We start from the raw sequence: 27,848 nt of genomic DNA, 5'->3' as shown, positions 1-27,848 counted from the left end.
CCCTGCTTCTTTTTATTGGCTTGGATATTTTCAAACCAAATACATTCTCAGTGTTTTGCCAATGCTGCTGGAATAAGCCAAAATACCTAAGCAAATACACAGAACCACATACAGTGCCTGGGTTTGATTTGTAGAACCTGCCTGAAGACTCCTCTAACTCTCCGGGAAATGGAGATTAGTTCTCCTAGCAGCTTCCTTCTCCTGCATACTACATAAGCCTTTTCCTAATACAGCTGCCTGCAATAGATCAGGTTCCAGAAGGACCAAACTATCCCCTCCCAACTCAACGGAGTTGAGAAAATAACTCTATTGTATTCTAGCTTCTTCTGACCTCTTTTGTTCCAGTCTGGTGGTTAGGCACTAGTCTGAGATTTGGGAGAACCTCATTCAAATCCTTGCTCGTTTACAGACCTGAGTGATCCTGGGGAAGTCATTTAGTTTCTTTGTGCCCCGGTTCTCCATCTGTAAAATGGAGATAATAATTCTCCATGGATGTTGAAAGCATAAATACATTAAATATCATGAGATGATTAATATTACAGGCAACCGGGGTTATAGAAAATACCTAAAGCAGACATGTCCCTTATTAGAGAAAAGTGGGGTGGAGGTGTATCATGATGATGGTGGCATCTTCTAGGGATATGAAGGATCCATGCTGCAGGTCACTTAACCCACTATTTTGTTCTGTTCTATTTTGTCAGAACCACACTAGTTAAAAAAGTCAAAAGCTATATTGACTTCTGCTGCAAAGGCTGATAAAGCCTCTATCTTGGTAAGGAAGGCTGCAAATAATTCTGGAAGAGGATCAGAGTGTAAATTACTGTGGTTAGATTATCACTGGCAACCATGAAGAAAGAGATGCGAATATAATATTTTGACAAAATATTAAGCCTTCATGGCTTTGATATTGAGTGTGCCCATTTATGTCAAACCAAGATCATTCTAATTCAGAAGAACATTGTTAAATGTAAGGAACCACAATTAAAAATAATAATAGTACTTTTATGCATAATTTCTTTTTCCTTAAACACCATTATATTTATATCTAAGTAAAAATGAAAACGAATAAAAGGACTTACAAAATATTTTCAAATACTTCATTTTACCATCCTATCTTGCACATTATGTTTAAGCAGATTGAGAAAACTGATGTTAGTATAGAAAGGAAAAATTTTGGACTGTGATTTTATTTTAAGAAAATACTTCCCTCTCATCACCTACCAAATCTACAGGTGTCTTTATCCCAAAGTACAACTGATCTAATATATGCAACCAACTAAATCTCCTTTAAATTCATGCTCAGAATTGGACGTTAATGTTTGTTTTGTTTTTAAGTGAAGACAGTGAATTACAAAATTTTCCTGAGTTACAATATATAGAGATAATAATGTTTAGAGATTTGCAATGGTTCATTACTACTTACATGCTTTAGAATATTTTTATTCACACTATGGATTGATGTATGTTTGATTTAATAAGACTACTTATTCTCGAAGGCTTCCACATACAGAGGAGTCAGCAGAGATCCTTTAACTTTTACATGTGAGAGCATTTTGAATACTTATGAGTAAATGAAGGGGTCTCATTGTTTTCTTGAAAATCCAAAGCTCCCATTGACTTCAACAGGTGTAGGATCAAGCCCTAATTCTCTGACTTGCATGCAGGCAGATGAAGCCTGCATTTCATTGGGTTTGTGCCTTGAAGTTATCTCAAAATACTCACATGATTTCTCATTTACTTGTTCCAGCTATTTTTTTTAAAAAAAGGTCCTCTTGATTTACCTTGTACAATTATGCTGTTTCAGTCTTACCCTCAGTTTGCTCCTTCTGTAGTGTCATTATCACTTCATCTGAATCTGTCCTTAGCTTATGAGCTGGTTTATAACATCTTCACACTTTGTAGAATAACTGGTCCAGTTTCACCATTTTATGTCCATGACTTAAGGGATTCCTGATCTCCACTGCATTAGCAGGGAATGAAAGGTACCCAACCACAATAAGACAGTTGAACACATCTGAATTGATTGTTCACTATCAAATCTGGAAAGGCTAGGTCAGTATTTCCCACTGAGGGTGCACTGGAACTAATTGTAACATGACTTTCTTTTTAACAGTATTCTTGTAAAGAAAGAATAACCAATCTTTTCCAGATTATTAACACAGTAGATTTAATACATGCTTTTCAAGTTTATGTGGCTCACATCTGAGGAAATCAGGGGATAATGGATGTCACACCTATCAGTCTTATGTAGGCAGCTGATTTGTATATTGATTGATCTGGGAATTTTTCTACTGTATCCAGCTAACCTCCTTCAAACATAGATTATGCCATATGATTCTTGGACTTAAAAGATATTCTATAAAGAGTGCAGCAAACTACTGATCCTTTCAAGTAAAGATTTTAAAAAGGTGATAAGTATTAAGCTGTCAAATACATCTCTTCCATAATAAATCGTAGATGTGTTTAATTTCGGCTTTTTATGAAAACTAAATTTACTGAACATCTTCAAAGTTATCTTCAAATGTTTTCTGTTCAAAGAACTGTAATCAGTGTGTACTTGATCCTTAAATTAGATCTTTTCACTGTGAATTTATTTATTTCAATCTACTTTTCAATTTATTTATGACTTGCCACTTTTAGCAGGTACATGCTAATAATGGTCAAATGAAGTCACTATTAACTGAAACATTCCTCAAGACACTGTCATTGCTTCCGCTCTTTCAACATTCATATGCATCCTCTCAGGGATTTCATTCTGTGATTAGGACTGGACTATTATTTCCATGCAGACAATACACAACTCTTTCTGCTGATTCCAAGAAGACTGTTGCTTTGTATAATTTATGTCTGTATAAAATTAAAACATGCAATGGCAGAATTATTTTTTAAACTGAATGATGGGTAGTCAGATGGAATTGGTTTAGACTGAGTGAATATCCAGAATTCTCCTTACTGTTAATTATCTCTTATAATGATTGCATATAGTACCACTGGATAATATAAGGAATCTCTGTATTTTTAGTTTTGAAAAGGCAGATCAGCTTCCTTGCTAAAAATTCCCATCCTCACCTTTTCAGGAGCACCTCCCTGCCTACACTTGTGTCAGTTCATAAAATCAAACATCCACATTTTTGCCTCTTCCAGTTAGCATGGTTGTCATTCATAGCTGACTAGCTTATCAACTGGCTTTTAAAATAATATTTAGCATCTGCAAAATTTAGTGGCTGGAGGTTTATGAAAAAATATCTCAGTCCTTGGACACTTTTGATGTACAGTGCCTCCATTGTTCCCTCCAGGGAGACAGCATATTCATTTTAAAGTTAGTGGGATCTTGTAAAAAATACTGCATGGACAATTTGAAGTTTATTGGTAACCATTAGACATGGTCAACCAGGTAACTAGCATATACACTCATAGCTGTATTCTTATAATTTTGGTAAAACAAATTCTTTGGCCTGCAGTACCCATACTCTGTCCCCCATCTATATCATCCATTATCTCCACAGATCAAATACATAAATACTTTATTGCATCTGGTTTAATCTGAAACAGCTGATTTACCTATTTTGTCTTTCCTTTCCAAACACATTTTGCTATTATTGTGACATGGTTTTTAAGGTGCATATACAAAAAGGAACTGCATAAATATAAGTGATTGAATAATACTGAATGTCATATATGTTTCACTGCCAGAGGTAAAGGTAAAATGGTTATCTTTACAATGCACAAGAAATAAAATCCAGTCTTAATAAGAAGGAAACAAAACTGAGCTAAGTACACCAGTCCCCCTTAATTTTTTAACAACATTTTTTTGATTCCATGTCCTGTTCTTCATCTTGTATCTTGTTCCTTCAGTACTCCCTAACCAAATACCACTGGGTGAGAAAGCATTTATCCCTCTGCACACTTATCATAGTGACTAGACCTTGGAACGCCAAGTGTTAGCCAACCTCTTTATGTCTCAAGTCAAACATGTAATACCTCTTTGAAGTAACTTGCCTGTTGGACAGAAGACTAAAAAACAGCTGCAAGGGATCATATGTTAGCCTCTCAACATGTCAAGCAAAAAGAACTGTACTTTAATGGAAATTTTAACAACTACCTGAATATGATTTATTAAGGTAATTGTCAAGAAGAGATCATTAGGAAACAGTTATGATATTCCAGTAATAAGTAGCTGAGCATTTAGAATTGTTATAATAGATGCTTCACGCATTTTAATAAAAAGAAAAGGAGTACGTGTGGCACCTTAGAGACTAACAAATTTAAAATCATGAAATTGACAGTTTTCCCCTCTATATGGCTAAATTCAGTGCCTTGCATAATGACAAGTTTCAGAGTAGCAGCCGTGTTAGTCTGTATTCGCACGGCCGCATTTTAATAGTCACCAATGAAAAATGTACTAGATAAAGAAACGTCTTTTCAATGTAAGAAATTGTCAGTGACACACATTGGTAAAACGTTTTTAATACTATTAGCTCTTCTGAACGTACACTGCAAAAGAGTTACCATCCTTATTTTCATAGTGGTAATGGAAAATAACATTTTAGCATATCCAAGAGCTGAAAACTTGCTACAATTCTTCACTGAAGAAATGGTGATTGGCTTCCTAAGAAGTAAAGCGGTGATAGCATAACCCACCTTTTTGAGGTGGGAAAACAATCACATATATGGAACTAATACATACATATGGAATATCTTCTACAGATACAGCACTTTTAAGGTCAAATTCTGCCGTCGGTCATACTTATAGTCTGAGATTTTGAAAGCTGCCCAGTTCTATGGCTTCTGTTATACAGAAGGTCAAACTAAAAGATCACAGCCTTCTGGCTTTGGAATCAATAAGATTACTTTAATGGGACCCAGCCATACAAATGCCAGAGGCGGATTTGAAAAAATCACAGACATAATATCTCATTAGTTTAACTGGGGTTGCATTTATGCAAATGAGAACAGAGCCTGGCCCTTAATTTTGACTGCTGCTTATTGAAAACTATTACTAAGGTCCTATATATGGGCCTGATTCTGCAAGAATTTAATGAATAGCACTTTAATTAGGCCAAATTCTGATCTCACACTGTTGGCCACAGGAGCAAAATATTTCATTACAATGGATTTACCCCTGACTTACACCAGTGTAAGATAATTCAGACTCAGGCCCAATGAATTCAAGCAGAGTTTGCATAAAGCATCTTTCTTTCTTTCTTTCTTTCTTTCTTTCTTTCTTTCTTTCTTTCTTCAAGTCAGCATGAAGATTTGAGATGGGCAGCTAAGTTTCTCAAGCAGCTGGGTAAACCAATCAGACTTGTATATAAAGAATTATGGATTTAGGGCCTGATCCAACTCCCATGAAGTCAAATGGAGTCTTTTTTAATGTAAAAATATGTTACTCACAAAAAATTGCAATTAATGAGAGCGAGCAAGAGGAGGAGGAAGAGTTGGCAAAATTTTTTAATGTATTTGCAGATCTCCTACAATGCTCACCAGTTGTGTTTGCCAGCCTTAACATGCAAATTCCACTAACAGCAGTTCTCTCATTATTTTCTCCTCTCTTTTATTATATCTAAGTGGGCAGAAAGTTCACCTTTCACAGAGCAAGTTAGCACAACATACCACAGTATTTAATTTAAAAAAAATAACCATACCAATTATAACTTATGCACAAATCTATGTTGAGACAGATGCATTACTGCGAACCTGTACTTCTAAGAACAGCAATGTACATCTGCGGTAGGATGGCTATTCATTTGGGGATATTTTGAAAAGCTCCAAGGTTTAGTACTAAGAATTGGATTCAGGAAAGCATTCCTATTTGAAAAAGTATTGAACATATGTTTAACTTAGAGCACATACTTAAATGCTTTTCTGAATCATGGTAAAAAAAATAGTAACTCTTTTGCCAGATTTATTTGATTTTTTTAAAAAAAGTTAAACTGTTTTTGATTTCTGTCATCCAAAAATCTTCTTGTAACTTCTGCCATTTGGAAAAATTTTGCAATATTTAAAAAAAAAACAACAGTTTTTTAAACACATTTGCATCAAGTATTTCCCACAAAAATACAAGCAAATTGTTTACGAACAGCAAAATAAATGGAAACAGAGAATTTAAAGCAAATATTGGAGAATTTTGCTAAAGGTGAATTCTGAATTAATATATATAAACTGAGCTTCATATTCAAAACTGAGCTTAATTTTAGATACATTGGTCACATGGTATTGTTTCTAAGAATAACACACATCAAATCAGAGAACAGCAACAGATATCTGTTTCTGTTCTCTGATTTTATGTGTGTTATTCTTAGAAACAATACCATGTGACCAATGTATCTAAAACTAAGCTCAGTTTTGAATTCCAAAAGTTCACAGTGATTTCCTTGTGAAAAAGGTACAAATCAAAAACTGTTCTTGGGAAGCATTTGTCAAATAATTTTGAAAAAGAAATCTGAGAATATCACAACTGCTCATGACAATCAGCACACACAGAAAAAGAGGCAAAATTAATAAAATAGGTGGTTTGTTATTAATTATTTGACCACTCTAATAATAAATCAGAAATAAGTGTTGTGTTAGTACTGTTGTTGGCTTTTTTAAAAATTCATTGAAACATTTGCTTTTGACACCTCTGTTGCCACCCATGTGTGTACACCCCATATTTTGATAGACTCTGATGAAAAGTATCAGGGGGTAGCCGTGTTAGTCTGTATCCACAAAAACAACATGGAGTCTGGTGGCACAATCTGTTTCTGAAGTTTTTTTTGTTCAAGTATAGCTACTTTTAAATCTGTTATAGAATTTCCAGGAAGATTGAAGCGTTCTCCCACTGGCTTTTGTATGTTATGAGTCCTGATGTCCGATTTGTGTCCATTTATTCTTTTACGTAGGGACTGTCCAGTTTGGCCAATGTACATGGCAGAGAGGCATTGCTGGCACATGATGTCATATATCACATTAGTAGACATGCAGGTGAATAAGCCTCTGATGTTATGATTGATGTGGTTCGGTCCTCTGATGGTGTCGCTAGAGTAGATATGGGGACAGAGTGGGCAACAAGGTTTGCTACAGGGATTGGTTCCTGAGTTAGTGTTTCTGTGGTGTGGTGTGTAGTTTCTGGTGAGTATTTGCTTCAGGTTGGGGGGCTGTCTGTAAGCGAGGACTGGTCTGCCTCCCAAGGTCTGTGAGAGTGAGGGATCATTTTCCAGGATAGGTTGTAGATTATTGATAATGTGCTGAAGAGGTTTTAGTTGGGGGCTGTATGTGATGGCCAATGGTGTTCTGTTATTTTCCTTGTTGGGCCTGTCCTGTAGTAGGTGATTTCTGGGTACCCGTCTTGCTTTGTGAACCTGTTTTCTCACTTCCCCAGGTGGGTATTGTAGTTTTAAAAATGCTTCCTGGACATTCTATAACAGATTTAAAAGTAGCAAATGAAAAAAAAAGTCAGAAACAGACTTCAAAGAGAAACAGCAGAACTAAAATTAATTTGCAAATTTAACACCATAAATTTGGGCCTGAATAGGGACTAGGAGTGGCTGGCTCATTACAAAAGCAGCTTTGCCTCTCCTGGAATTGACATCTCCTCATCTATTATTGGGAGTGGACTACATCCACCCTGATCGAATTGGCCGCGTCAACACTGGTTCTCCACTTGTAAGGTAACTACCTTCTCTTCATGTGTCAGTATAATAATGCCTGCATCTGTAATTTTCACTCCATGCATCCAATGAAGTGGGTTCTAGCCCACGAAAGGTTATGCCCAAATAAATCTGTTAATTTTTAAGATGCTACCAGACTCCTTGTTGTTTCTGATGACAAGGTTTTACAATGACTCTTCACTGGTAGGGTGATGATGGATTTATGGCTTCTTCATTTTATCTGAAGTTTTGTTTTGAATGGCAGGTGTTAAATGACAAGGGGCGGGGGACGGTTAGAAGATGAGGTTGATGAAGTAAGGGAGGAGGAAATGTGCCATTATACTTACAACCCAGTTTATTAACTTAAAAGAGCCATAATAAGGGAAGTGAATACCAGTGAACATTGCTGGTTCCCAATGGACTACATTTACAATACAGACGCCTGAAATAAAAATATAACCACTTGGCCACCTTGCAGTTGTGCGATGGATATAGATACAAAAGTACCATCCACATGGTATGTTGGATGTACGCAGTACACATCAGAATCATCATGCACACAATTCTAATATTATAGACTGTTATACAATTGGAGAACTAATATCCAATCCCATAATTAAATACCATATTGAAATTCCTAGGTGCAAGAGTTAGAGCTAAGACTGACTGTCCCACCTTCATGCATTTCCTGACTTTTGCATAGTTATCTGCACAATTTTAATATTTCTGTAGTTTTTTATTCAATGCATTCTTCTCTGGAAAGTAATAGTATTTAATGTAGTCAATGGTTGCAATATTGAGGACAGTATTATTCTTTATTTCCCAAAAAATTATGATAGATCAGCTTTGTAACATGAAAAAAAAGTGATGACCACCAAACAGTGCTGAAACCTGACTTATTCAAGCCATCTGACTTTTTCAAAATGCTGACTGAGGAAGGAAGAAAGAACCAAATGAGGGGAAAATTAAGTTCCACTGTACATTAATATCTTGCTTATCCATGTTTCCCTGATTACAAAAAAGTGTCATCTGAAAAAAAGTATACTAGTTCCTAGCTACTTTTTTAAAACTATCATCTATGTGACATTATAAATACAGATATGAGCTACACAAAATTGTTAATGATAAAAAATGTAAGCATGGATGTTTTCATGGAAGAGACTTACCCTTCTAGAGCAGACACAGAGTCAGCTGGTGTGTACTGCCATCAATGATCACTCCACAAACAGTGCACATTATGGATCAGATTCTGATACCCTTACTTCAGTGGGATTGCTTGTAGAGTAAGGTGTCATGACATAACTAATACGCCATAAGAGTCTGGCCTCCTGAAACAATGTTGCAGGACGCTGTGGGGTTCATTAGCTGACAACAAAATATCAAAATGGGAGTCCACTAATGCTCCTGAATTAATGCAGAGTCAGTTACTGAGGAGACAAATATTACTGTACTAATGTTAAAAAAATGCATTTGGCTAACACCACGTGGTTTGGACACTTACTAATTAGGATGGCTACTTTCCTCTGTATGGTTTAAAAGATATTTAAAGAGCTATATATTTAAACCCTCACTATTCCATGATTTATTCTCAACTTCATGACATTGAGGCTTATTATCATAACTCACTCTAAGTAGTTGTTTCAACAGGAATCAGCCACTGTTTGTTGCTAGTGCAGAATGCAGCAGCTTGAGCTGAAAAGCCACAGGCATATTATTATTATATAATTGCTTGTCCACAGAGACCCCAATTGGGCCAGGCACTGTACAAACACACAATAAGGGACAATTCCTGCTCCAATCCAAGGTTTACAATCTAAATAGATGAAAAAACAGACCAAAGGTAGCAGGTAAAGGGATACAACATGTAAGCCACACTATCAGGATAACTAGAGGACTTTATGCTCATTACAAGGTGGTAGGTGGGAAATGAGATAAAAAGTGCAGCAGATAAGGGATGAGGATGATGAAATAAGAAAGGAGGAAAGGGAGGAGAAAAGAGGTTAGGTGTCTGAACTGGTGCACCATAGTGGCTGCTGGCACTCCAGTGGGGAGTGAGAGCAGGTGTAGGCTGGAAGGCAGCGGATTGATTTCAAGAGCCTTGGACCAGTTGTGTTTAAAGCTGTAATCGAAAGGCAATTGGCTACATGTGATTCCAGTTCACTGAGTGTTACTCTCATAGGTTAACTCACGTTTTAAGGTTTCCATTCTGATACTTTAGGTCAGCATGTGACCGACCTTTTCTTGCACATGATGTATCAACCATTAATGTGAGGAACTCATCCTCAGAGGTCCAAATGGAGGAAAGAAAATAATAAGTGGTTCCTTACCAGGCTCTGCCCGCAAACCAAATTCTACCCATTTGAAATGCCATAATATGCCACCACTCACAGTACATTGTGCAAATACCATCATGAGTGTTCTGCTGGGGAATACGGGACTCCTTGGGTCCTGGCTCCCAAGTGATGGTGCTAAGACATACCCATGGTCTCTGCTGGGTTCCTCAGGCTTAGCTTCCTCTTCATTGGCTCAGAGGCCCTCTTTTGGGGCTCCTCAGACTTGGCTCACCATCACCGAGGATCAGATGCTCTCCTGGGCTCTGCAGGACTGGTTCTTCTTCTATAGGGCTCAGATGCTCACCTGGGCTTCACTCTTTCTCTCTGGCTTGTTAGCTTTACAAGTATGAGGGGTTGAAAGCATTAGTGATAGTCTCAGTTGACTGTGCATATCTTCATAGTATAAGTGCACCTTTCTAATAGGCTTTTATCAGCAGCCAGGGTGGATAAAAATCAATGATTTAAAAAAAAATAAAAAAAATCAGATTTTTTAAAATTTAAATCGGATTTTTTTGGTAAAATGCTTTTTGAGGAAAAAACCTATCTAAAGGTAGTTTTAATTAGATTCATTATAGAGCAAAGATATCTCATCATGGAATAGGGATGATAAATTCTAATTCTATAGTATGAGACAATATATTAATGCAATGTTTAAGAAAAGTTTTGTAAATGAATTCCAATAGTTCATGGAATATGGACCTAATCTTCTGTGGTTCCAGGGGCTTCTGAATGGATCATTTAGGTTAATCTTTCTATCTACCCAATGGGACTCAGTGCTCAGTTTGAAGATACCATCAGAGATGCTTAGTTTTGCAGTTCTCAAACTGTGGATTTATGTCTTCAGAGATAATGTGCTTGTTAACAGCAAAAATGTTTTAAATAAATAAATAAATACAGAAATAATATGTACAGGTGAGAAATAACAGACCTCAACCCTATTGTCCCTCTGCAAATTTGTGTACAGAGAGTCCATCCATCCCTTACCCCTCTCTAAAAGTGCAAATGAATAGAAGATAATTAAGGGTGGAATAGATCTGGACAAGGAGAAGAAGTCTGAAGATAAATGTGAGAAGAGAGAAACAGGCAGGAGAAACAAATGTGAAACTATTTGAGCAGCATATTCCAGAAGTCTTGAGGTCTTTCTGAGTGTCGCCTTCAGTGATTTGAGATCTACCATACCATTCTCTCACTAAAAGGGAAAACCTATAATGGCAGCAGGCCGTAAAAGAGACCCAGTTTGGGAATCAGAACCATTCAATAAATATATGTTTGCTGCTGATGTTTTAAAGAAAGTTACACCAGTGGACTGGTGAAAGTTACTTAAGCACTTGGATTCAGAGATTGTTGAAGTGATAATCTCACTTTTAACAGCAGTAGCTTCTTCTGCAGGACTAATTCATTCCAAATTGAGAAATCAATTGGGACCTGAAAAAGCAGGAAAGCTTGTTTTTCTTTTCCAGATTATGAACAAACAGGAACATGAAGGTGAAGACAACTGAGTTAGCTGCAGAAGCCAATATTTTAAGTTTCTCATGTTGACCTGACTGACATAGTAGATTTAATTATTTCTTAAAATATTTCATTTAACCATTTTAATTAAAAACAACTTTAACAAAATAAACCTGATTTTAAAAAAACTTGAATGTTTAAATTCAAAAATATATATGCTTGTTTTGTTAAAATATTATATATTTGCTATTGAAGAAAAAAATCCAGAATACATAACATTGTTGTTTTAGTTAAATAAAACAATTTAAATGTCTGTCTGGTGATGGTCTCCTGCTAATATAGCATGACAAGAAAATCCTCCAAATATTAATGATTAACCTGTTGAATTGGAGATAGTTCACCCCCAATGACTTCATGAATATCTGCTTCAATTACCTTTGGTAAACTAAATATCCAAACGATCATTCATTTTCTGATATAGCTGTAAAACTAATCATTTTTTTCAAAATAAATCACTTTAAAAATGTATAGTGTATACCTTCTAAAAATGAAACCTACATCTATCTATGTGTTTTGAAGAATATGTATTAAGGTTATAACAATCAACAAGAATGCACTTTTATGTAGAAATCCATGTTTAAATCGAGTCTTCCTGACTAGTGATTTAAATCATGATTTAAATCAATTTGATTTAAATCAAATCCACCCTGTCAGCAGCAAAACAGTTAACAATGTTGACATTTATCTTTAGGCAAAATTATATTCATTTAATGTTTTTCAGGATATCTTGGGGGAAATAAGGCCTAGAGACTTAATTGTCTCTTTAAATGAAAGATGAGCTTCTGGAGAAGAAGGTGGCTTTTATTTGTTTGTTTATTTATTTATTGGTAAAGGAACGGCTTAGTGAGACCCTGAAACCAGCCCAGTTAGAGTCCTGCTCATCCTACTCAGACAATTCTTTTGACTGTTACAATCCATCTGCAGGCATTTTTTCCACAGACATTTGTAAGTATTACTTGCTGTCACGACCTGGGAAAGGCTGGCTCAACCATTTATGATTTTTTACAATATTTTACTGATTAAAATATATATATATATATTTCCATGCTATTTTCATGGCATTGTATTTTGAATTCTCTGTGAAAAACTTCAACACCCTAAATGATGGTGAGATTCCATGGAGGTGAGGCAGATTCTAAAAATAAATTACACATTCTTCACAGTAACAAAATTTCTTTAAAAAACAAAAACAAACCCCAAACCAAAGCACAAGATTAAACCTGGATAATAGGGGGAAAATAATTTTTTTAAGTTAAGCCTCATTTTCCCTGCACATATTGACATGGAGAACTGACTCTTCTTTTCCCTCCCTCTACTCATTACAAGCCCAATTATGATCCTAGCCGTGCATCTGCATAGGGAAATAAGGGAGTATAAAGTGACTGCTTAACTCCCTGTGCTCACTGTCTGTATCCCAGGCAGCAGTAGTGGCAGCAGGTGATAGCAGGGGAGCAGAGTCAAGCTCTCTCTTCCTCTTTTTGTACAGGTGGTCAGGCCTTGGTTGTGCCTCCCCACCACAGGTATGCCAGACAGGGTTGCTGAGGTAGTGCAGCAGGGGATGTCATAGTACAGGCATCCCTACCACCCTTGGAGAAAGTGGGGAATCGAGGATCAGATTATGTGTTTCCATGTCTGCACCTGCATCAGTGCACTAGAAATTTAAGACTTGTGACAAAACCCAAATTAAGCTCAATGGGTCTGGAATACCCAAGCTGCTCTTTTATTTCATTTTGCTTTTGTATATTAATCTGTTTCATTTTTCCACCTTCCCACGATGTTCTCTTTCAGCTGCTGTTGGATGATGGTGAAGGGGACAGCTGGGGGACCCAATGACTGCTCTCTCTTCCATATAGCAGTGGATGCTGGTTTCATGAGGCTGCATGGGTGGATAGTGCTATTTCATGATAATGTTGATACAACAGAAGGAACTCCACATATGCCATGATGATTTTTCTACACTGGTTGTAATGTCATGCTTTTTAGCACAGATCAAAAACATCTGATACAACTCGATGCCGATGTATTGACTGTGCCAAATTACACTCGCCAAGGATCCAGCCCATTGTGTTTTATTGTTTTTCCATTGTCCAGGATGGAAAAAGAACACAGATATTATATGCTAGTCATTCTTGTCAGCAGATAATAAAAGGATAGTACATGGATATTGATTAGTCATTTTCATCATGAAAGTAGATTTTGCAATATCTACAAGAGCACAGATGGAAGCCTCTTGATACTGCAACTAAATGCATTACATCAAGGAGTAGATTTCAAATGGCTGTAGAGTTTTTATTTAAATTTCCCCACTGCTTGAACCCTGTAATGCAGGCTGAAAATGGATTGCATTTGAATAGCATTGTTTGATCAATCACCTATTTAATTCCCCTACTGTTTATTAATAATCTTGTATGATTCCTTGGTTTTCCCAGGATTTGCAGGATGCCTTGCCAGTGAACATGCCACAAGAACAGGTGTTCATGCAGCATTTCCAATCAGTGCTGTGTACTACTTACACATGAGCAGTGCTATGATAAGTGAAGGCATGGGGAAGCTCCCTTTTATGGACACCCAGCCAGCCAGTAGCTATAAAATCCCTCTTAGTAGCTGTTCTCTAATTGCTGTACCTGTAAAGGGTTAAAAAGTCTCACAACTTTGCATAGGTAAAAGGAAGTGAGTGAGCACCTGGCCGAAAAGCCAATGACAAGACTAGAATTTTTTAAAATTGAAACAAAGATTCCCCTTTTGTCTGTCTGTGTTTGTTCTCTCTGGGAGAGGCGGACAGGGCAGCAACTATGCTGTAAGAACCTTGGGGCCAGGTATGAAAAAATTCTTGGTATCGTACCTAGAAACTACTCATTTGAAACCCCAGATATGTAAGTAGATCAGGAAGGCGCGGTTTGGTTTATCTCTTTTTATTTCTTTATGGCTTGTGGACTCCTCTGTGCTAACCCCAGGTGCTTTTGCTTTCCATGTAATCATTAAGCAGGGTCTCAGGAAAGCTATTCTTGGTGCTTAATCCTTGTAGTTGTTCTTTTAAAATCTAACAATTGCCTGAGCTCCCAGATGTATTTTCTTTCTTTCTTTTAATTATTTTTTTTACCTTTTTTAAGAAGAGAATTGGATTTTTGTGTCTTAAGAGGTTTGTGCACATGTTGTTTAAATAGCTGGTGGCAACAGCTGATTTCCTTTTTTTTCCCTTTCTTAGCTCTTCCCCGGAGAGTTGGGGGTGAAAGGCCTTGAGTGTACCCCACCAGAAGGAATTCCCAAGTGCGCCTTCCTGGGCTCTCAAAGGGGTTCTGCAGCATCTATTAATGGTGGCGGTGGCAGCATCTACCAATCCAAGGTCAGAGAGAAGCTGTAACACTGGGAGTTCAATACAAGCCTGGAGTGGAAGTATTAATTTTTAGAGTCCTTGCAGGCCCCCACCTTCTGCACTCAAAGTGCCAGAGTGGGGAATTAGCCTTGACATGGTGGCAGAGCAGTGGGATCATTTTGACCAGAAGCACAGACCTCAGGATTTTAAAAGGACACATTTTTTCCTTCTGGCAGCCGGCAAAGCCAGGCAGGTTTTTCTTTTCTTTTCTTTTCTTTTCTTTTCTTTTCTTTTCTTTTCTTTTCTTTTCTTTTCTTTTCTTTTCTTTTCTTTGTTGCCTGAGGGGGAACAGGCATGCAAAGGGTTCAGCCTGCAAAGCCAGGGAGTCCAACAAGGAGTTTATTTTTTTTCTAGCTTCATAGCAATGAAATAGCTAGGATAGAGTAGGTCAGCCCTGTGCATGAGGTTGCAGTCGGGCACCAAAACACTAGAGCAACCTGTCTTCCCAAAGCGAAATGCTATGGAGAAGACATACCCAGATCAAGCCCAGAAATCCAGCTCTATGACACAAATGCAGGGAGGGGATGGGGGGACTGGAGATTTTCCCAGAGGGAAATGTCAACCCTCTCCAAACCAAGATCCAGGTGCCAAGACCCAGACTGAGTTCTAACTGCAGAAGACAGGAATTTCTTCTTACAGAAGAAGCACATGGAAGTGGAGAATAAGTGCTTGCAGGCAGAAATAGAGAAGTGCTTGGAGGCAGAGGAAAGGAGAGAGGCGAAGCACTTAGAGGCAGAGGAGAGGAGAGAGGTGAAGTACTTAGAAGTGGAGACAGAGATAAAGCACTTAGATCTGGGAAAGGCTAATGGGTCAGCCAGGTAGCCCTAACAGTCCTCCTCCAGGTACCGCTCCCCATTCCAAGAAAATCCCCAAATACAAGGTAGGTGAAGATACAGAGGCCTTAGAAAATTTCAAAAGGGCCTGCCTTGGTTACAACATCCCTACAGACCAGTAAATGGTGGAGCTGAGACCACAACTCAGTGGACCCTTAGCAGAGGTTGCACCTGAAATGCCTAAAGAACACATGAACGAGAATGAACTTTTAAAACAAAAGGCCAGAATTAGAATGGGACTAGCACCCGAGAATGCCCATTGGTGGTTCAGAGCCCTAAGGTGGAAACCAGACATGGCATTTTCTCAACACACCTACCACATAGTAAAATTGGGATGTCTGGATATCAGGAACAAGTTTTAAGACTCTGGAAGTTCTGTCTCTCTTAATGCAAATGAAGCAGTTCTTAGAGGGTGTTCCTGAGGAAATAGAAAGGTACATCCTAGATGGGAAGCCCAAAACTGTAATTGAAGCGAGGGAGATCAGAGCCAAATGGGTAGAGGTGGCGGAGAAGAAGAAAGTTAGTAGCAGTTGGTGGGGATACCAGAAGGGGCAACCTGATACGACACCCCACCATCGGAGTCAGCCCAAGGCCGCACCTCGCAAGGAGGAGCCCACCACTCAGCCGGGAGACCCCAGATGCCCTCTCGTCCCACCACCCTACTCTCCAACCACCCATCTCACTGCAGTCCACAGTCAGCTGGGTGATGTTTTAAATCTAATGAGCTGGGGTATATGAAGGCCAACAGCCCCAAGCGCACCAGCCGACTGCAACTCATCACCCCAAGACCCCACCAAGAGCCTTCAGGCCCAGATGCCTCACAAATACACCCAGAGCGAAGGAAAACTGTGAGTGAGGGTGGGAGGAAGATTACTGCGTGGAGAGACACTGGAGTACAGGTGTCAGCTATCCACCAATCCCTGGTGGACCCCAAATTCATCCACTCAGAGGCTCAAGTGACAGTGCAACCCTTTAAGGCCAACTCTTTTAACTTGCCTACAGCCAGGTTGCCTGTCCAGTACAAGGGCTGGTCAGGAATATGGACTTTTGCAGTCTATGATGATTATCCCTTTCCCATGCTGCTGGGAGAAGACTTATCCAACCATGTGAGGCTAATAAAAAGGGTGGGGATGGTCACCTGCAGCCAGGCTAAACAGGTCTCCACACCTAACTCCATTCCTGAGCTTCCTACAAGGACCCAGTCTGTATCCCGGGACCCAGCCAGAGGTGGTGGAACTCTAGACCAGAGTCTATGGCAGCAGTTGTAGATCTAGTTCCTGGGATCCAGCCTGAACCAGCCCAAGGATTGGAACTGGTGGAGCAGTCAGCACCAGAGCCTGTGCTTGCAACCCCACCAGAGTCAGGGGAACCAGCACAGGGTGCCACAGAGACTGCACCTGCAGCAACAGCTAAACCGGTGCAAGAAGCACAACGGGAACCTGAAATACAACCTAGTGCACCAGCAGAGAGTGGTTCACAGTCAACAGAGACATCCCCATCACCTGCATCGCTTCAAGGGGACCAAGCCTAGGTCCACAATCCAATGAGGAACTGATGTCTCCAGCATCAAGGGAGCAATTCCAGGCAGAGCAGGAAGCAGATGAAAGCCTCAAGGGAGCTAGGACAGTGGCATGGAACAACCCACTGCATCTCAGCTCTTCTAATAGGTCCAGGTTTGTTGTAGAAGGAGGACTCTTATACAAGGAAATCCTTTCTGGTGGGCACAAGGAGGACTGCATCCTCAGGGACAGTTGGTAGTTCCAACTAGGTATAGGGAAAAGCTCTTGAGCTTAGCCCACAATCACTCTAGTGGCCATGCTGGGGTGAATAGGACCAAAGACCGTTTGGGAAAGTCATTCCACTGGGAGGAAATGTGCATGGATGTTTCTACTTATGTCTGATCTTGTGATGTGTGCCAGACCATGGGAAAGCCCCTCTCCAGCCACTCCCCCATAATTGAGGTTCCATTTCAGCATGTAGCTGTGGATATTCTGGATCCTTTCCCTAAGAAGACACCCAGAGGAAAGCTGTACATACTGACCTTGCAACATGGATTTTGCAACCCAATGACCAGAAGCAGTAGCTCTAAGCAACACCAGGGCTAAAAGCGTGAGCCAGGCACTGGCAGACATTTTTGCCAGAGTAGGTTGGCCCTCTGGCATCCTTACGGATTCAGGAACTAACTTCCTGGAAGGGACCATGAAACATCTTTAGGAAGCTCATGGGGTGAACTACTTGGTTGCCACCCCTTACCACCATCAAACAAATGGCCTAGTGGAAAAGTTTAATGGAACTTTGGGGGCCTAGTGTTGCAGCAGTTGCTCTTTGCCTACAGAGCTGTACCACATCCCAGTTGGGGGTTTTCACCCTTTGATCTCGTTTATAGTCACAAAGTTAAGGGGCTATTAGAGTTGGTGAAGCAGCAATGGGAGGGGGTTACATCTTCTCCAGAAACTAACATTTTGGACTTTTAACCAATCTGCAAAACACCCTCAAAAACTTTCTAGCCCTTACTCAAGATAACCTACAGGATGTTCAACAATAGCAAAAGTCCTTGTATGATAAACATCCCATAGAGCATTCCTTCAGACTTGGTGACCAAGTCACGGTCCTGAAAGCGCTCCAGGCCAATAAGATGGAAGAATTGTGAGAGAGGCCATTTATGGTCCGAGAGCGCCTGCGAGCTGCTAATTACCTCATAGCATTCCCAAACCCTACCCTAAAACCTAAGGTATGCCATGCTAATTCTCTAAAGCCCTTTTATTCCCAAGAAATCAAGGTTCTCCAGTTTACAGCCCAGGAGAGAGACGACGCTGAGTGGGCTGAAGGAGTCTACTATGAAGGGAAAAGCAACAGTGGCATAGAGGAGGTGAGCCTTTCTGTAACCCTTGGGCATAAGTAGTGACCGCAAACCCAGGAGCTATGCACCAGCTTCGCGCCAATGTTTTCAGCCATCCCAGGATGGACAGAACAGGCGTACCACTCTATTGACAGAAGTGATGCTCCCCAATTAGAGCCCAATCCTACAGGATGGCTCCTCAAGCCAAAACTGCAGTAGAAAGGGAGATTAAGGACATGTTACAGACGGGTGTAATCTGCCCCTCTGAGAGTGCATGCACCTCTCAAGTGGTTCTGGCTCTCAAATTAGATGGGGAAATCTGCTTTTGCATGGACTACTGCAAGCTATATGCTATAACTCACCCACAGAACTATCCAATGCCACGCACAGATGAGCTATTTGAGAAACTGGGACGTGCCCAATTCATCTCCACCTTAGACTTAACTAAGGGGCACTGGCAACTGCAGCTACATGACCCAACCAAGGAAAGGTCAGCCTTCATCACCCATTGAGTTGGGCTCTCAAAGGGATTCTGCACTTGAGTGGTGGCAGCATCTACCAATCCAAGGTCAGAGAAAAGCTGTAACCTTAGGAGTTTAATACAAGCTTGGAGTTGCAAGTATTAATTTTTAGAGTCCTTGCGGGGAATTAGCCTTGACACTTGCCATTAATTTCAGTGGGACAACTAAGGGAGCAAAACAGTGTCTCAGAGAGCTGAATGGAAATCTTTTATATGATCATGTACAAGACCTAGTTATGGGGCCATTGGACTGGCCCTGTTTGCCAGTATTTTATAGGCAAAATCTATTTTTATTATTCCCAGAATAATAAAACACCTCTCTTTTTTGCTACATTGAGCAATGGTGTCTGATTCTTCCAACACTAAGATGTTAGTCACTGTCCAGCTTATACAATTATTACTTATTATTTGTATTTTTACAGTAGTTATTAGAGGCTCCTTTTAGACGTGGGGCCCCAATATGCAGGGCAATGTACAAAACCATAAAATGCACTGCCCATCCCAGAGAGCTCACTCTCTAGGATTAAGACAAGATGAAACATTCAGAAGAAATCAATAAAAGGGGTGGGAGGGTGAGATGTCAGTAAAACAAACACACTGTGCATTAGAATCAGGAATCTCGGTAGTCATGGCTCAACATCTGCCTAGTCACTCGGTAGTAATTTGTAGGCATCACAGCAGAGATAAGAGTTAAAGAGGGATTTAAACAAGGTTTTCCAGCCATTGTAGTGAGTGAAAATATGAAGTGAAATAACAGGTCTGTATTCATACTATAGTTATTCAAAATGTGTTCTACATCTGTCATTTAAGTCTTATTTGGTGAAATCCTGCATCTATTGGAGTCATTGGCAAACACCCCTTTGACTTCAATAGGATCAGTATTTCACCCATTGATTCTGGAGGCTTTAAGCTGATAGAAAATTTACAATGGCTCTATAAGGGCAGGTCTTCACTACCCACTGGATCAGCGGGTAGTGATCGATCTATTGGGGATCAATTTATCGTGTCTCATCTAGATGCAATAAATCGATCCCCAAACTTGCTCCCTGTCAACTCCGGAACTCCAGCTCACGAGAGGCGGAAGCGGAGTTGACGGGGGAGCTGCAGTGGTCGACTGGCCGCCGTCCTCAAGGCCAGGTAAGTTGACCTAAGATATGCCAACTTCACTGAACTTCAACTTCAACTTCAATTGAAATTCAACTTCAGCAAAGTCGGCGTATCTTAGGTCAACTTATCTGGCCATGAGGATGGTGGCGAGTCGACCGCTGCCACTCCCCCATCGACTCTGCTTCCGCCTCTCGCGAGCTGGAATTCCGGAGTTGACGGGGAGCATGTTAGGGGATCGATTTATTGCATCTAGACGAGACACGATAAATTGATCCCCAATCGATCGATCACTACACGCTGCTCCAGCGGACAGTGAAGACCTGCCCTTATAGAGCCATTGTAAATTTTCTATCAGCTTAAAGCCTCCAGAAGTGTAGACCAGGGCTAAGACATAGAATATAGGAGCCATGTGAAAAATAATATACTTTCAGGATAGGCCAGGACCTGCCTTTATATTATTTAAGCAAAATGCCGAATGACTTCAACACATGTTTTGCCTAAGTAAGGATTGCAAGATTTTCCCCTACACTAGTTTATACAATACTTAAGTGTATTACCTTTTCGAAATAGGAGGAGGCAACGGAAGTTTACTATGGCACATACATTTAGTATAAGAACAGAGAGCACTGCATCAGATACTGGATGTACTATATTGTACTTGGATTTGAGAGTCTTTTGAAAATTTAGCAACCATCTCTCCCAAACTCACATGGAAATTAACTTAGTTGCCACACTGTAGTTTCCAAAGTTCCCCACCCTGTCAGAGAGTTGGTGGTATGAATCTTGAGGGTTGCCCTAGACTCCAGTTACAACTGCCCTCCATGAATTTCCATTATAAACTTCAGAATTTTGGGATTTTTTTTTACAAGGTGCCTAATACAAAGCAACTCTTTGCATCTGTTATTTTTCAAACAATTCACTTTCTGGTTCTTTCTGAGTAAATACCCTTTTTATGAGAACATTAAATACCAAAATCACAGTGGCACTCTGATTTGCAGTATAAGCTTTTGCTTGGCCCCAGTGCTAGTCGCAGCCTTTACCTGAAAATACGAGCAGTTTCAACGGATTATATAATTCGCTCTCAAGATAAAGGTTCTGATTTAGGAAATGTCTGAAAAGCAGGCTCTAAACTGATTTTAGATTGTATCAGACAAGAGCATTTCAGCTATGATATTTTCTCTTCATGGTAAGAGGGTTTCCACTAGCCTGTGTTTGTTTAAAGATGATCATTTTCTAATCTAACAAAAAACAAAGAACATAGTTTGACATTTACATGTCATCCACTTGTTATTTGTAGGCAATGCAAGTTGAAAAGCCACATCTCAACACAGCAACTAGGTTTTCAGTTTCACACAAGAGACATGCAATGAAGAGTTTCCACAATATTCTTGACTAGCCATAACTCATAGGTAATTTATCACCTGATAAATTTTGAAATTTAAATAATCTGTCCCTCACACAATGAAGATTAAAATATTGCAAAATGTGCTGATCCCTTCTGCAGCCCAGCACATGCACAAAAAGCAGAGTCATGATGAACATATAAAAGAAAAAAATCTTAATATCAGCTCTGAGAGTCAATGGTAGCCCGTGGAAAAATGATAATCTGAGTTGCAGGGAGCAGAAGATAGATTTTAAACTTTGTGTGAGGAGAAGTGGAAAGGGGAGGGCAACAGTTTATTCACTGTCGCTATTCACAGTAGGAAACAAACTGCTTGAATTCATATTTTCTCTCTCTCTGGCTCAAACACTAGGTATTTTAATAGCTATGTCTCCAAATTCAAAGTAGATAACAGAATATTTCTACCTGAATTTGACTGTATTGCTAGCCAGTTTATAACACATGGTGTCAAAGTACAGAGAGTAGAATTAGAGGGGTGGAGTCAATAAAGAACATAATCTGATTTGTAGGCAACAAAACCTTAGGCAATCCAGTGTAATAATGCTTCAGGGATTCCTTGACCCAGAAAATGAAATTTATTTTTATAAATATAAAAATTTGGCTGTTGTATCAGGCTTTTAACAAAATAACCCCAACATTCCCCCACAAAAGAAAGCAAAGGATGTACTATAATATTACATTGTGCAGTAAATTAAGTCACAGTTCAGGACTATGTTGTTTTGTTTAGATTTATTTGCTTTGGAATTACTGGTATGCGTTTCCCTCAAATGCAGTACTTTTTTTAAGTAAGCAAATGAATACCAAGAACAATAAACCACTATAATTGGAAATTCGAAATATGGGAACTGAACGCTAAGCGTTACCTGGTAATTGAAAAATTCCAGCAACTGCGGATAATTAACTTTGCAATACTTACCATGATAGGTATTGAAAGCTCAAAACCCACCTAAATACACAAGTAAGGACCTCCTTTAATAAAGGGAAGTTAGAACAAATCATGGCAATTCATTTCTTCTAAAGCCAGAAAGACAATAAACAAACTGCAAAGAAAAGTGACTATGCTATGAGAGGCTGATACCGAGGATGTCATTTTAGAGAAGATATTAGTACAGTCACAGAATCATAGAAGATTAGGGTTGGAAGAGACCTCAGGAGGTCATCTAGTCCAACCCCCTGCTCAAAGCAGGACTAACACCAACTAAATCATCCCAGCCAGGACTTTGTCAAGCTGGGCCTTAAAAACCTCTAAGGATGGAGATTCCACCAGTAACCCATTCCCATGCTTTACCAGCCTACTAGTGATTGTTTTTCCTAATATCCAACCTAGACCTGCCCCACTGCAACTTGAGACCTCAGGTTCTGTCATCTGCCACCACAGAGAACAGCCTAGATCCATCCTCTTCGGAACCACCCTTCAGGTAGTTGAAGGCTGCTATCAAATCCCCCCTCACTCTTCTCTTCTGCAGACTAAACAAGCCCTGTTCCCTCAGCCTCTCCTCATAAATCATGTGCCCCAGCCCCCTAATCATTTTTGTTACCCTCCGCTGGACTCTCTCCAATTTATCCATATCCCTTCCGTAATGGGGGCCCCAAAACTGGACACAATACTCCAGATATGGCCTCACCAGTGCCGTATAGAGGGGAATAATCACTTCCCTTGATCTGCTGGCGATGCTCATACTAATGCAGCCCAGTATGCCATTAGCCTTCTTGACAACAAGGGCACACTGTTGTCTCACATCCAGCTTCTCGTCCACTGTAATCCCCAGGTCCTTTTCTGCAGAACTGCCGCTTAGCCAGTCGGTCCCCAGTCTGTAGCAGTGCATGGGATTCTTCCATCCTAAGTGCAGGACTCTGCACTTGTCCTTGTTGAACCTCGTCAGATTTCTTCTGGCCCAATCCTCCAATTTGTCTAGGTCACTCTGGACCCTATCCGTACCCTCCAGGATCTCTACCTCTCCTCCCAGCTTAGTGTCATCCACGAATTTGATGAGGGTGCAATCCATCCGATCATGCAGATCATTAATGAAGGGCACTATATTTGCCTTTTTCCAATCATCTGGGAGTTTTCCCAATCGCCACAGGTTTTCATAGAATCATAGAATATCAGGGTTGGAAGGGACCCCAGAAGGTCATCTAGTCCAACCCCCTGCTCAAAGCAGGACCAAGTCCCAGTTAAATCATCCTAGCCAGGGCTTTGTCAAGCCTGACCTTAAAAACCTCTAAGGAAGGAGATTCTACCACCTCCCTAGGTAACGCATTCCAGTGTTTCACCACCCTCTTAGTGAAAAAGTTTTTCCTAATATCCAATCTAAACCTCCCCCATTGCAACTTGATAATTTTTCAAAGTTTTCAAAGATAATGGCCAATGGCTCTGCAATCACATCAACTAACTCCCTCAGAACCCTTGGATTCATTGCATCCGGCCCCATGGACTTGTGCATGTCCAGCTTTTCTAAATAGCCCTTAACCTGTTCTTTCACCTCTGAGGGCTGCTCACCTCCTCCGTACACTGTGCCACCCAGTTCAGCAGTCTGGGAGCTGATTTTGTCTGTGAAGACCAAGGCAAAAAAAATTTGAGTACTTCAGCTTTTTCCACATCATCTATCACTAGGTTGCCTCCCCCATTCAGTAAGTGTCCCACACTTTCCCTGACCTTCTTGATGCTAACATACCTGAAGAAACCCTTCTTGTTATCCTTCATATCCCTTGCTAGCTGCAACTCCAATTGTACTTTGGTCTTCCTGATTACATCCCTGCATACTTGAGCAATATTTTTATACTCTTCCCTAGTAATCAGTCCAAGTTTCCACTTCTTGTAAGCTTCCTTTTTGTGCTTAAACTCACCAAAGATTTCACTGTTAAGCCAATTGGGTCGCCAGACATATTGGCTAGTCTTTCTGGGATGATTTATTCCTGCACCCTCGATAAAAGTCTTCTTTAAAATAGAGATAGCTTTCCTGGACTCCTTTCCACCTCACGTTAGCGTCCCAGGGTATCCTGACCATCAGCTCCCTGAGGGAGTCAAAGTCTGCTTTTCTGAAGTCCAGGGTCCCTATTCTGCTGCTCTCCTTTCTTCCTTTTGTCAGGATCCTGAACTCAATCATCTTATGGTCACTGCTGCCCAGGTTGCCACCCACTTCTACTTCCCCTACCAATTCTTCCCTGTTTGTAAGCAGCAGGTCAAGAGGAGCATGGCCCCTAGTTGGTTCCTCCAGCACTTGTACCAGGAAGTTGTCCCCAACACTCTCCAAAAACTTCCAGGATTGTCTGTGCATTGTTGCATTGCTCCCCCAGCAGATGTCAGGGTGCTTGAAGTCCCCCATTAGAACCAGGGCCTGTTATCTGGAAACTTCTGTTAGTTGTCCAAAGAAAGCCTCATCTACTTCATCCTCCTGGTCTTTACAACAGATATCCACCACAACACTATCCTTGTTGCTCTCACCTCTAAACCTAACCCAAAGACTCCCAACAGGCTTTTCTCCAGTCTGAAGACAAAAAGGATTAATAATGGCATAATAATCACTGTATTGGGATCCTTACCATTTAAGACTGCTCATTTCAAGCCCATAAGCACTCTAATTAGATTACCTGCTTTACTTTAGTAGGTTCTTTCTTGATCCAACACTGAGATGGCATTTATGTCCACAACTCATTTTACTTAATTTTTATGAGACCTGAGCTTGTCCAAAGTTGACACAAAGCAAAACAAATGATATATTGTGGATTAATAATGCCAGGTTAATTCAAAGATATTAAATATCCTCTGGGAGGGATTTTGTGAAATTCTATAGGAAATCAAGGAAATCTGCGTTGCCATCTATTGTTTCTTTCAGAGAAAAATTGCATTTGCCAACAGCAAATAAGGTCATTGCATTTGTGCCAAATAGCTACTTGTTCTAGATCTAAAGACCTATATTCAAGAAAAAGACATGCCCAGTCCTTGGACAGGCAACAGGAAATGGCTTGTGGGAACTTCCATGACCACATATACATTTGGCAACAGACAAATTAACATACTTTCTCCTTAAACTCGAACCTTAGGAAATGTTATTCTTATGAAGAAGCCACTTTGTTCTACAAGCAGACACATTTGTTTTACATTAATTTAAAATACAATTTTAAAATGTGTTAAGATTTTAAGTATGAATATATTTTAGAATATAATACTCACCTAAAGAACATTTTGCTTTATGATATGATTTCTGTTTACCTTCTTTACAAATGAAGCATTACTTCTGTTCTCTTGCAGCTTGTTTAGTGCAGGATCTATCTGCATTGCATATTATTGCATATTATATAGAAGGAAATGTAGCTTCCTATTTTTCTTCATGAACTAGAAAAATATTATGTGTAATTATTCTAATTAATTATGGAGAGTTTAGTACTATTGGCGGCTATGTTTAAATAGTTTTTATTTGGCTTTTAATATTTGTGTAGGACTTATTCTGGACACCAAAACCAGTGAGAAAAAATAAAGCAACAAAAATCTACAGAATTTACTATAGATAATTGTGTTGACACCATTCGGGAGCTCCTCTGACTCAAAATAAAATCACAGTCCTTTATCCCCTTTCAGAATGTATCCTCTTAATCCAAATAATATCAAAAAGGATAAAATTTAGTCCATTCATCTGGCAACTATTTCTCTCTGTTTCATTAACATGCATAGCGGATAAAAATTGTTCAATTTAAGGGTTCTTACATGATTAGAGTGTAAAAAATCATCATACAAATGTAGTTTTTGTCAGACACATTAATGTCCTTAACTTAATACTACCCATATATTACATATCCATAAAACAAGGGTTTAGCAAAATTAATTGTGCAAGAAGCATCAAGTAAGTATTGTTAATTGCTTGGAAGGATTATGGAATATGAATTGTTTTAATAAGGACAATTATGTTCATAGAGTCTCACCATAGATTAGGGGTGAAAGACCAAGAAACAATGGAAAAAAGATTGTAGAACAAGTGGTGGAAAATCATGAATTCTTGTTCAATACCCCTTGGCTATTGTCAACAAAAGAACCCAGCTAGATTAATTCAGTAGGATAGTTATGTACTGTGAACTAGCTAAGGCTATAACAAACCTTGCACTATTTCCCCCTCTATTTAAAACCTTTAGTGTCCTTAATTTTTTACTTAATTTTGAGGTTTAAGTAGGGGTGAAAGAGAAAATGTTCAATTTACAGTAGAGAATATATGATGACTTTGAACACCCATGTAATGAATATAGCATTTCAGTACTGAGTTATCAAATGCTTGTAAACTGTACACAATCTTTTCATCTAGTTTGCATAATTTTATAATGGAGGAATAACATTTTAAAAATTTTGAATAGGCACTTACTGGAATTACAGTTAATCCTGATACAGTCTAGATGGGAAAGAATAGATGAAAAATGAAAATTTATCCTTCAAGGTAATAGCTGCAGACATCCAATAAAATCACAGTCCACCCTTCCGGGGACAGACACATGCAAATATGGCCACTCCAAATGATTAGTCTTTACATATTGCTGTAACCCAGACATAGTGCAATAAAACTTTATACGTAGAAACTGGCAGTATAGAGTCAAAAATGGCCAATTTCAAACAAAGCTACATGGTGACAAATCTAAGTGAAAAATCATGTTTAGCTGTCAAAAATGCTTGATTGAGGCAGGCCACAACTTTCTCCCCATCTGTGAAAGAACAGATAATTTTTCTCAGTATAATTAAAAAATGCTCCGTCACAATGGGGCATAGAGCAGGCCAAGCCACCATCATTCATCTTGGACCACAATTACATATTACACCTCAAAGGTGGACTTTTTTTCTTACTATTAAACTAAATAGTAAAATATAAAGCTCTTTCTATGTTTGTAAATAGTCTTTCACACTGTAGTATATATTTTAGTTTATATAAATGTATACAATCAATTCACAGCAGAACAATGACTTTATTTAAAGTCTCATATTAATATCTAAGAACATTTTATTTGGAAAATCCAGGAGTTTGGGAATATCATCTCTTTTCACCTTAGTTCTCGCCTAAGAATTTGCTATTGTTATTTGTGTGGAATAAATATTACAGCTAACACCGGTATTGATTTTTCGTTTACTTTCCTTTTATATCTATATAAATATCTACTGTATATGAAAACAGATTGGCTTGCTCTGGAAAATCATTTTCTTGGATTATGACCCCGGATTTTAAAAATATGCAACATTACATACATACAATAATTTATCTTCAGCACCTTTGAGGAGCATAATTAATATAAAACCTAGATTTTGTTGCCATATAGCTGAGTTTGTCAT

The 27,848-nt window shown here is 39.3% G+C and overlaps 1 protein-coding gene across 41 annotated transcripts in view; it reads right to left on the bottom strand.

Annotated features, from left to right (window-relative positions):
- Positions 1 to 27,848, bottom strand: part of NRXN1 (neurexin 1) — a 1,286,326-nt gene that overhangs the window by 650,145 nt on the left and 608,333 nt on the right. For 27 of the 41 annotated variants that reach the window (XM_038395424.2, XM_043511917.1, XM_043511928.1 and 24 more), the window contains one exon: positions 26,896 to 26,922. The exons of the other annotated variants lie outside the window; for them this stretch is intronic. In XM_038395424.2, coding sequence (XP_038251352.1) covers positions 26,896 to 26,922 — 27 coding nt within the window. The remainder of the gene's footprint in view (positions 1 to 26,895; positions 26,923 to 27,848) is intronic. 41 annotated transcript variants of the gene reach the window in all.

Source organism: Dermochelys coriacea, chromosome 3, assembly GCF_009764565.3.
Source record: "Dermochelys coriacea isolate rDerCor1 chromosome 3, rDerCor1.pri.v4, whole genome shotgun sequence".
In the NCBI taxonomy this organism is placed as follows: Eukaryota; Metazoa; Chordata; order Testudines; family Dermochelyidae; genus Dermochelys; species Dermochelys coriacea.
This window is presented reverse-complemented; position numbering and strand designations above follow the sequence as displayed.